At 49.8% G+C, this 11,139-nt stretch overlaps 1 protein-coding gene across 2 annotated transcripts in view; it reads right to left on the bottom strand.

The window, feature by feature from the left end:
* LOC135827325 (uncharacterized) overlaps positions 1-11,139 on the bottom strand; it is a 347,133-nt gene that overhangs the window by 125,216 nt on the left and 210,778 nt on the right. For both annotated transcript variants that reach the window (XM_065339846.1, XM_065339847.1), the window contains exon 23: positions 9,512-9,808. In XM_065339846.1, the coding sequence (XP_065195918.1) occupies positions 9,512-9,808 (297 nt within the window). The remainder of the gene's footprint in view (positions 1-9,511; positions 9,809-11,139) is intronic.

Genomic DNA, 11,139 nt, shown 5'->3' with positions numbered 1-11,139 from the left:
ACCTTCTCCGACGAACCTACGCCGTTGGGGGAAACACCGTAGTGGATCCGTACTGTAGTTTGCGCCGTGCCTGGGCCTGTACTACGCGCCACGTGCTTGGCGCTTGTCGCGTAGCGCTGGACCAGGGACGTTACACCTGGAGGCACGACAACGTACTCGGGGTCATCGTCAGGAACATGCGTGAGGAGATTCGATTCCGCACTGCTGCAAACACCGTACAAACCGAAAATTCAAATGAACTTGACTTCATCTCGTTTTGCAAGGCGGGAGAGAAGGCCAGTTCGCGTTCAGCCCAGACGGAAGTTGGTTACGACTGATCTCCTGTCAGCGGCCTCAGACTGGAAACTTCTTGTCGACTCAGTTAGTGCAAAGATTTCTTTCCCTAGCTGTGTTGCACTTACCACCCTAAGACCAGATATAGTTCTGTACTCTACGAGTCGTAGGATTGTATTCTGGATGGAGTTGACAGTTTGTGCTGAGGACAGATTCAGTGTCAGTAACTCGCGGAAGGACAGGCGGTATGCGGATCTGGCCGATCAATGCCGAGCAAACGGGTGGCAGGTCGTTTCTTTTTCGGTTGAGGTAGGTGTGCGTGGTTTCATCCCGGACTCTCTTCGAGGGCTCTGAAAGCGCTTGGGTTTTCTAATCGAAGAAGAAAATTTATTTGTAATTTGTGCAGTAAGACGTCTCTGCGAAGCAGCTACATCATCTGGTTGCGACGTCAACAAAAACACTGGTCGGAAGATCCACTTTTCTGAGGTACTGTATGTGGGGCTCCGTTTATTGAGGTGCGTTGAAATGTATTCTCTTTATCTTATTATTTCTTTTCTATAATTTCCCCATATGAGTTCCTATCAGTTGCTGTGAACACCTTGAGTGGAGAGCGCTTGCTCGAGCGTTGAACCGGGTTCTTAATCCACCATACCCAGTTCGCAAGGCTGGGCGGGGTTGTGAGCAGGCTTTCATTTCATCTTTTCTTATTATTTCTGCTTTTCATCTCATTACAAAAATTCTGCGCTTTTTCTCCATCTGCGCATAAAATCTAGACTGACAACCTGCTTGTTAAACTCATTTGTTAGACTTACCTGTCTTTATAAATGTAACTTCTTCTCTCTCTCTCTCTCTCCCTTTCTCTCTCTCTCTCCTCTCTCTCTCTCTCTCCTGTCTCTCTCTCCCTCCCTCTCTCTCTCTCCCTCCCTCTCTCCCTCCCTCCCTCCCTCCCTCTCTCTCTCTCTCTCTCTCCCTCTCTCTCTCTCTCCCTCTCTCTATCTCTCTATCTCTCCCTCCCTCTCTCCCTCTCTCCCTCCCTCCATCCCTCCCTCCCTCCCTCTCTCCCTCTCTCTCCTTCTCTCTATCTCTCTCTCTCTCCCTCCCTCTCTCCCTCTCTCCCTCCCTCCATCCCTCCCTCCCTCCCTCCCTCCCTCTCTCTCTCTCTCTCTCTCTCTCTCTCTCTCTCTCTCTCTCTCTCTCTCTCTCTCTCTCTCTCTCTCTCTCTCTCTCTCTCTCTCTCTCTCTCTCTCTCTCTCTCTCTCTCTCTCTCTCTCTCTCTCTCTCTCTTAGTGTACATACATGCATACATACAGTGCTAGCAACTGAAATCCGACCCCCTTGGCAGCGCCGGCAAGGGGGTCGGATTTCAGTTGCCAGCACTGTACATACGTACATTTATATTTATTTATTATTATTTAGATTCAACATCTTATGGCTTCCATACATACATACATACATACATACATCGCTCCTGCTCTTGTAGCAGTTGAGCACTCTTGCGTGGGGTAGTGCCTTTGCTGTTTGCGTTATGCAGAGCTCACTGACTTGTCAGTTTGAGCACTCTGGCAAGGTACGTTCGGGCCTGATTGGAAATTTTTATTTCCATTGCTATCAGGTTCGGCCTCATTTTTTCTGTGCTGCGCTGATGAGTTCAAAAAGAACGAAACAGCATGCGGTCCGCAGATTGAGTATTTCGCTCCTGCTCTTGTAGCAGTTGAGCACTCTTGCGTGGGGTAGTGCCTTTGCTGTTTGCGTTATGCAGAGCTCACTGACTTGTCAGTTTGAGCACTCTGGCAAGGTACGTTCGGGCCTGATTGGAAATTTTTATTTCCATTGCTATCAGGTTCGGCCTCATTTTCTCTGTGCCCAGCGCTGATGAGTTCAAAAAGAACGAAACAGAATGCGGTCCGCAGATTGAGTATTTCGCTCCTGCTCTTGTAGCAGTTGAGCACTCTTGCGTGGGGTAGTGCCTTTGCTGTTTGCGTTATGCAGAGCTCACTGACTTGTCAGTTTGAGCACTCTGGCAAGGTACGTTCGGGCCTGATTGGAAATTTTTATTTCCATTGGTATCAGGTTCGGCCTCATTTTTTCTGTGCTGCGCTGATGAGTTCAAAAAGAACGAAACAGAATGCGGTCCGCAGATTGAGTATTTCGCTCCTGCTCTTGTAGCAGTTGAGCACTCTTGCGTGGGGTAGTGCCTTTGCTGTTTGCGTTATGCAGAGCTCAGTGACTTGTCAGTTTGAGCACTCTGGCAAGGTACGTTCGGGCCTGATTGGAAATTTTTATTTCCATTGCTATCAGGTTCGGCCTCATTTTTTCTGTGCTGCGCTGATGAGTTCAAAAAGAACGAAACAGCATGCTGTCCGCAGATTGAGTACATACATACATGTACATACATACATACATTCTGCTGATGCCATAACTAGCCTCGTCCATCCCTGGATACGGCGTCCCATATCGCAGAGACCGGAACGATCAGGGAGGAGGTGTCGCTGTGTGGATCAAGTCCACCCTTGCTTCTGCTCATCTAGACCAACTCCAGTCTGCAGAACATGAAACACTCTGGGTTAAAGTCCGCCTCCGTGGTGGCACAAGCTTGGTGATCGGCTCTGTGTACCGTCCAGGCTCCTGTAGCCCCACCGACCTCTGTCTCATCGATTCACTTGACGATACACTACATCAGGCCAAAGAGCTGTCCCCGAAAGTAATCCTCGCTGGGGATTTCAACGTGCATAGTGCAGATTGGCTTGGTAGCGCGAAGTCAACCCCGACCGGGGATGCCCTCGAGGATCTTTGTATCACCCACGAGCTCACGCAACATGTCCGAGAGCCCACTCGAGGTGCCAACCCACTAGACCTAATCATGTCCACTTTCCAACAACCCATCAGCACCACTGTACTTGCCCCTTTAGGACGCTCAGATCATGGAACTGTGATAGCTCAATTCCCGACCATTTCACCATGCCGGGGAGAGGCCACAACGCGTACTGTGTGGCGTTACGAGCGTGCTGACTGGGGGCGACTCAGAGCACACCTCAAGGCTGTCCCTTGGGCCTCCATTATCACGGACGATCCAGAGTTGTCTTGCTTACAAGTCACCAATACCATCGCTGCAGGCATGGACCAGTTCATTCCCCATAAGACTCTGGTCATTCGCTCATCTGATCCTAAGTGGTGGACCCCTGAGTGCACACAAGTGATGCGTATCAAGGACAGAGAATGGAGGAAATGGCGGCACGACCTCGGCAATGACGTCAAGAAGCAATCCTTCATCGACTCTGTTACCCGCGCTACCACCACACTTCAGCATTCCGGGCAGGAGAAGGAACGGCACCTTCGGGCCCGACTCACCTGCGGCTCGCTTCGCGACAAGGCATGGTGGTGCAACCTGAAAGGAGCATGCGGTCTTGGCCGAAACTCGGACATCCCCCTCCTCCTCGACAATGCCGGGAAGGAACACATTACCAGCAAGGAGAAGGCTGACTGCTTTGGTCACTTCTTTGCTGGCAAGTGCAGCCTGGGTGACAGGGACCTACATCGTGCCTCCCTTGGAACCCCAGCGCATGCTCACCCACATCCTCCACTCACCCACGTCCACTTCCGCATCCAGAATGTTCACCGCCTCCTGCGCCGTCTCGACGCGTCAAAAGCCACGGGGCCGGATAGCATCCCCCCCCCCCATGTCCTGAAAGAATGCGCTTCGGTACTCGCACCGGTCCTGACCAAGCTGTTCTCATTGTGCTTCCGGCATGGATACCAACTTCAGGCCTGGAAGCTCGCCAATGTTGTTCCTGTGCATAAACGCTCATCTCGCTCACAGCTCAAGAACTACCGCCCCGTATCCCTCCTTAGTGTGATATCCAAGGTAATGGAGACCATTATCAACATTCAAATTACGAACTACCTCGAGGGTAACTCACTGCTTGCAGCGAATCAGTTTGGCTTCACACGGAATCTGGGTACAGCCAACGCTTTTACTGCGCTACACCACTCCTGGGCATCCTCTATCGGACACGGGGGCGCAGCACGCGTACTTGCAGTTGACATCGCTGGAGCCTTCGACAAGGTCTCTCACGCAGGTGTACTCTTCAAGCAACAGCAATGTGGCATCCAAGGAATCCTCCTTGCATGGCTGACATCGTACCTGTCTAACCGAAGCATACAGTGTGTTGTCGGTGGTGCAACCTCCCGTCCATACCCCGTCAAGGCGGGAGTCCCACAAGGCAGCATCTTGGGGCCAACCATGTTTCTCGTATACATTAACGACGTATCAACATGCCTTGCTGGGAACACGCAGCTGGAAGCCTATGCTGACAATACGACATTGTACACTATTCTCCGTAACGACCTCCCCACTGCTGCTGCCTTGCTTCAGGACACCGTCAATCGTCTGTCAGACTGGGGCAAGGAATGGCGTGCAGCGTTTGAGCCGTCGAAATCCCAGGCTATGACAGTCACGCTGCAAAGAGCGCAGCTAGCCCTGCCCTCTCTCCTCTTTGGAGGCAACCCTGTGCCAGAGTCATCCACAATAAAGCTCTTGGGGGTGACTTTTGATCCGAAGCTGTCCTTCGCGGAGCACATCCGCGCAGTGTCTATACGTGGCAAACAGAGCTTGGGCCTCCTGCGGCGAGCTGCGCCCTATCTCTCCCGAGAAGGCCGCCTCACGGTGTACAAGGGGTTTGTACGGCCCGTTTTGGAGTATGCTCCGCTCGTCTGGATGGGAGCTGCTCCCTCCCATCTTGCACGCCTAGATAGCATCTAACGCCGTGCATTGCGCATCATTGGTCCCGGGACGGAGCTCCAGAGCCTCAGCCTACGGCGATACGTTGCTGCATTAACATACACTTACAAACTGCATTTCATCACCGGTCCGACTCAATTGCTAGCAGTCCTCCCACCAAGGCTTGAGCCCCGTGACGCCACTCGCACTCGAAACGATCTCCGCATGGCCGCCGGCCACAGTTACCAGCTACGAAATCCGCTACCGCGTCAAGCACCAGACACCATTCTCTGCAGCTTCCCACATTGTGCAATCCAGCTGTGGAATTCCCTGCCGCCAGCTTTTCTAGACTCCGCCCCAACTCGCAAAAATCTTCAAAAGTTTAAGTGCAACGTCAACGAATACCTCCGCCGACAGGATTGGCGATGGTCCACAGACATTCTGCCTGTCGACCCACCTACATTCTAGTGCGCCGTCATTGACTCCCATTTCTACGAATGCGCTGCACACTAGTACTAGCTGTTGCTTGCCCTTGCTTTATTTTTATTTTTGCTGACCCTTACAGCTCAGGCACGTCGCACCGACTTTGGAGGTGGGGCGGCCATGCAAGGGGGTCCGGGGGCCCTCCGTGGTAAACATGTCAAAAATTAAAGCCAATTGCAAGCATTTCCGGGCATTTGGTGCCATTTCAGTGAAGACTTTTCGATTCTGCAACACACCAAGAAGAGTTCATTAACCTCCCCCAGGAGAAATTTCAAAAATTGAAGCAATTGAAAGCATTTCCAGGCATTTGCCATTTTATTTGCAACTGCAATGAAAGACTCTTTTATAGCTCTGTAAAAGGGAGTCGTAAAATACGACTCCCTGGTATTATACGACTCCCTGCTCTGTAACAAACCACGGGGATCGAGGATCGGGATCTGGGACAAGGATTCTTCATTTGCCACGTTTGCGCTGAGCTGCGATCATCGCGCTTTGTTGCAGTGTGCTAAAAAAACAAGAACAAAAAAACTTCCAAAAAAGTGCTGTGACGGCCTTGCAGCTCTAGCTTTTGTTTTTGGTGCGTGTTTCTGGCCGTGATGCCGAGACCTCAGGTCGGCAGAGCCATCAATGCCCCACCATCACTGCTGCACCTCGTTGCAGCCCCTTCTCAGTAGTTGTCACGTTTGTCCTTGTCTCAGTACCATTGTCTTCTGTATTCATTTATGAGTGGGGTATGTGAACATAGTAAAAAAAACAACAACAACATACATACATGTACATACATACATACATGTACATCTTGATCTTGATCCTGCTGCCAAGTCTGGCTACGCAGTCCCCAAAGGGACAAGTCAAATGGTACTAGTCACTCTGCTGCATCGGTGGCGTGTTCGGCCGCTAGTCGAGCGGAGGGTCCGGTGACAGGCAGAGCACTCCAGGGGTGGTGCCACTGTAGTTTGGATGTCAGTCAGTTTGCACTTGTGTCGAGTCCTTCCACTGATGGACGTGAAGGTTCGCTGGCATACAAGGCACGTCAAACCTGGCCCGTCTTGAACTGCTGGCGGCTTTCGTTGTTGTTGTTGCTGCCGTCGAGGCTGGCTGAGGGAATGAGCTGGATCATTGCCGCACCGCTGGTTCGCCAAGCCCCCACGAGATAGGAGCCAGCGGCCGCACGCATTACACTGAACAGTCCCAGACTGCTCTCTCACCGGCTCTGGTCGCTCCACTGTGCACTTGTGACACGTCATGTAGCGGGGCTGAGAGAAACTCCGGCCGCAGGTGTCAGACAGGACCGGCTTGATCTTATGCTCAGTCCTGGTGCGTTGCGCGCAAGCAACAGCTTCACGGCATGCTGACCTCCAGGTACTCCGGCAGCTGGTTGCATCACACAAGTCTCTCTCCTTGACATTAGCCATCTTGAGGTCAGCACGGATTGCATCTTTCCACCGCTTCTTGGGCTTGTGTTGAGGTCGCGTCTGGGTCAGTGAACCGAACAGGAGCAGCCGGGGCAAGCGTTCGGGCGACATGCGGATAACATGACCAAGCCAAGTCGGTCTGCGAAAAATAATCTTCTCTGTAACTAGCTCGGTATCACCCCACCACGTTCGGACTGTGGATGAGGACAAACGTTCCTCTTGCTGCCTCTTTCCCCTGATGTCAAATATAGTCCGCAAGCTTTATAAAGTAGGTAAAAGTAAATTATCGAATCCGTTCCCGAAGGGCATTGGTTGTGGAATACTTCCAAACGATGCACATCCCACTGCAAGGGTGTCCAGGTTTCAGAGCCATACAGCAATGCTGAGAGAACAGTGGCTGTGTATACATTTTGTTTCGTGGAGACCGGTAAATCTCTGTTGTTAAAGACTGGCTTACAGAGGCGTCCGAAAGCTTTGGAGGCTGCAGCTATGCAATGGGTGACGTCTGCAGATGTTGTGCCATCAGGTGTTATGAGGCAACCAAGGTAGGTAAACTCAGTGACATGCTGCACGTCACCTGCTGATGTGCGCAGAGGTGCCACATCCGTTTCGTGTACTCCGGTCCCAACCGCAATGAATTTAGTCTTCATTGCGTTGACCCTGAGCCCGGATGAGGTGGCAACATCAATGAACAGCTGGAGAGCAGATTGGGCGCCATTCCAGGTTTTGGCTAGGAGGGCACCATCATCGGCAAACTGGAATTCTGTTGCACATGTGGAGCTGGCTGCGCTAAGTCTTGCATTAAAGAGTTGATCACTGCGGTGACTCATTACGTCGATGCCGACTTCCGGATTGGTCAAAGCAACATTCCGCCACTGGTCCACGACTGCACACATGTAAATGTTTAACAACACCGGTGCCATTGTGCAGCCTTGCCGGATACCATTTTCCACAGGGAAACCATCAAGGAGCTGATCCCCAATTCGCAGCATACATACATACATACATACATACATACATACATACCCAATGCTGTAGACAGCAAGCTGTTTCGGCCATAAGGGCCTCATCAGTACAGCTACGAGCTAAATAGGCCGAGCTACCAGCCATGGTGCAAAGAGGCACCACAGACATTAAGGTAGCTCGTCGCTCTAGCGCCAGAGTGCTCAAACTACAAAATGTAGCGGGCATTGCGCGATGCAGCAGCACTAGAGCAGCCTACTGAGAGCGCTCAACAAGGCGAAAGCCGAGGAGCGTGATACCCAATGCTGTAGAAAGCAAGCTGTTTCGGCCATAAAGGCCTCATCAGTACAGCTACGAGCTAAATAGGCCGAGCTACCAGCCATGGTGCAAAGGAGGCACCACAGACATTAAGGTAGCTCGTCGCTCTAGCGCCAGAGTGCTCAAACTACAAAATGTAGCGGGCATTGCGCGATGCAGCAGCACTATAGCAGCCTACTGAGAGTGCTCAACAAGGCGAAAGCCGAGGAGCGTGATACGAAATGCTGTAGACAGCAAGCTGTTTCGGCCATAAAGGCCTCATCAGTACAGCTACGAGTACATACTTACATATACACAGCAATGAATCAAACAAGTCTCATTCCGCTGTAACTCCGAGTTTCGTGTCAAAACACTTCATTAGACAGCATATGACCAAGACTAAACAATCACTAGAATATATACGGAGAAGGGGAGAAAGGGGCAAAGGTGATGGAGGTACATTTCAATAGCTCGAGGAAAAGGGATGACAAAATCAGCGTGATTATAAGAGGAAAAAGATGTTGAGAGTATAATAGAGCAGAGCCAGGGTAGAGAAACAGCGCGGTTTTCTGGCAACACATCAGTACAGTACATACAGGCTGGGGGTGGCTGTTTTGCTCGTCGGGGCCGGGGAGGTGGCGGTCAATGCTGGGTTCCGCGGGCGCGGGAATGGTGAGCACTCCCCAGGGCTTATGGCTCACGCGCTTTGGCGGGTCTTGGCTTCTGTCGCCGGGTTCCCGATGCCTTGGCGGGTGTGGTAGTCACCCGCTTGCCTGGCGTGAGTAATTCCCACAACACAACCACCATCACCTGTTTTACCACCCTAGGTCACAATTTGATGTGTAACAATGCAGCACAAATCTGTACTGATGTGTTGCCAGAAAATCGCACTGTTTCTCTACCCTGGCTATGCTCTATATACTCTCAACATCTTTTTCCTCTTATAATCACGCTGATTTTGTCATCCCTTTTCCTCGAGCTATTGAAATGTACCTCCATCACCTTTGCCCCTTTCTCCCCTTCTCCGTATATATTCTAGTGATTTTTTAGTCTTGTTCATATGCTGTCTGATGAAGTGTTTTGACACGAACCTCGGAGTTACAGCGGAATGAGACTTGTTTGATTCATTGCTGTGTAATATTTGTATTACTTGCTCTGTCCAGTGGGCATTGAGCGCTGTAAGCAGTCTAGGGACTTTAGACAACTGTACATACATATATACATACATACATACATACAACGTCAGCGTACACCAGTTAGCAATGAACTTGCGGCATTGAGCACTTTTAGCAGGGGGTTAACAACATAGTATAGTACAACTTCAAGGTAGCTCATCAAACAACATGTTCGAGCGCAGACTTACATTCGACAACAATATCCAATGTCACACTGCTGTTCCCCTGAGAGTTGGGGGCTTCACAAACATACTTTCCGGCATCAAGACGAGTAATGCTTGGAAAAGTATAGGATATGGAGTGGAAGACCAGGGCATTCTTTACAACATTGCCGGAAAGACTCCGGATGTACTCGAACATGGAAGGACCCAGCCAAACCATTCCGGGGTGTGGATTACCGCTGGAATTGCACGTTATCATTGGCGCACTGAACTCTCGGACGTGAATTTTAGAGCCATCAGATGGGCTGGAGATGATTGGTGCAGCTAGGCATAAAACAACATCAAACGTGTATGCAGAGTGAAAAGTGGTTAGGTACTAAGGGTGCGTTTATACGACAACGCTGCTGCCAGCAAAAACGCAAGAATATTTCACTTTATAGTCTTGTAAGGTACCTGCTCCCGTACATTCTACAACCGTTTCCAGCTGGCCTGCGCGCACCTCCAACTGGCCCTGATGTGCTCACCTTTTATTCCATTGGACTCGGTAGCTACTTGCGCGCCCATGTATGCCATGGCTACCAAGTCCCTTTATCTTGCACTCGCGGTCTCAAACTGTCGCTCTCTTCCATCATGTACCGTAAAAGCAGAAATTTTCGGTGGTGTGATATTTTCGGTATTCTCCAAAATTGGCGGTTGGCTGGAGGGAAATTTTCGGTAAAACCCGTTTTCCAGGTAAGTGTACTAGTACTAAATGTATATCGATAGTAGCAAAATTTTCGGTGCGTTTTATTTTGGGTAAAAATTGTCGGCACCGAAGTTACCAAAAATAAAACACCACCGAATATTTCTGCTTTTACAGTAATCGTTTAGTTTGTCTGTCTCTCCGTATATAGTCTGCTCACTATGAGTACCTGTACCAAGTTGTTCGTTGGATCTGGATTATGACTCCTTTCGTGACGCAACAGTCTATATCAAGATAACTGCAAGCAATCAGATTCTGGCCAAAATATGAATGAAGAGAAATGAAAGGAATTCGAATATCAAAATAGAGGTTTTTCTTGTCGTGGAAAATTGTTCTGTGCATGATTTGGAACAATTGGTCCTGTGGTTTAAGAGTTAGAGATTCAGCCAGGTTTTATGCTTTTATGGTTTTCGAAAATTCCCAGGAAATCACTAAGGAACTAAATGAAAATCTCTTGTTGTCGCACATTACATTTCACGCTTATTGAGTTTTCTCACATTTGCCCCTTTGTGTCATTATTGCTATGTGTATAGGTCACGCATTTTCGCTGTTTACTTTAGCTATCTTCTTCTTTGCGCTGTTTTACCACCTCCTTACTGTACTTAATCCACTGTTCCTGTTCCTTTCCTTTGCCTGTATTTCACCTGATGAGAAGGCTTTAACGTATACTTGTGAAACCAAAAACTTTCAAGATGTTCGTAAACAGCCTGAAGTGTGTCCATTTTATGAGTATTATCGCATTTTTGTCTCAGAGGAAACTATTAACTAAAAGAAACAAAACAATTTGACTGTGCCCGCAGTACAATATTAGTACCGATACTCCTGCGGACAGTAGAACGCTGCAGAGCTTGACGATCTATCAGTTGCGTGGATGTAATTTTCGACCCTTCCACGAAACGTTCATGAGTGACAC

This window comes from Sycon ciliatum, chromosome 11, assembly GCF_964019385.1.
Source record: "Sycon ciliatum chromosome 11, ocSycCili1.1, whole genome shotgun sequence".
Taxonomy (NCBI): Eukaryota; Metazoa; Porifera; class Calcarea; order Leucosolenida; family Sycettidae; genus Sycon; species Sycon ciliatum.
The sequence above is the reverse complement of the archived record's forward strand: the minus strand, read 5'-3'. Positions and strand labels throughout refer to the sequence as shown.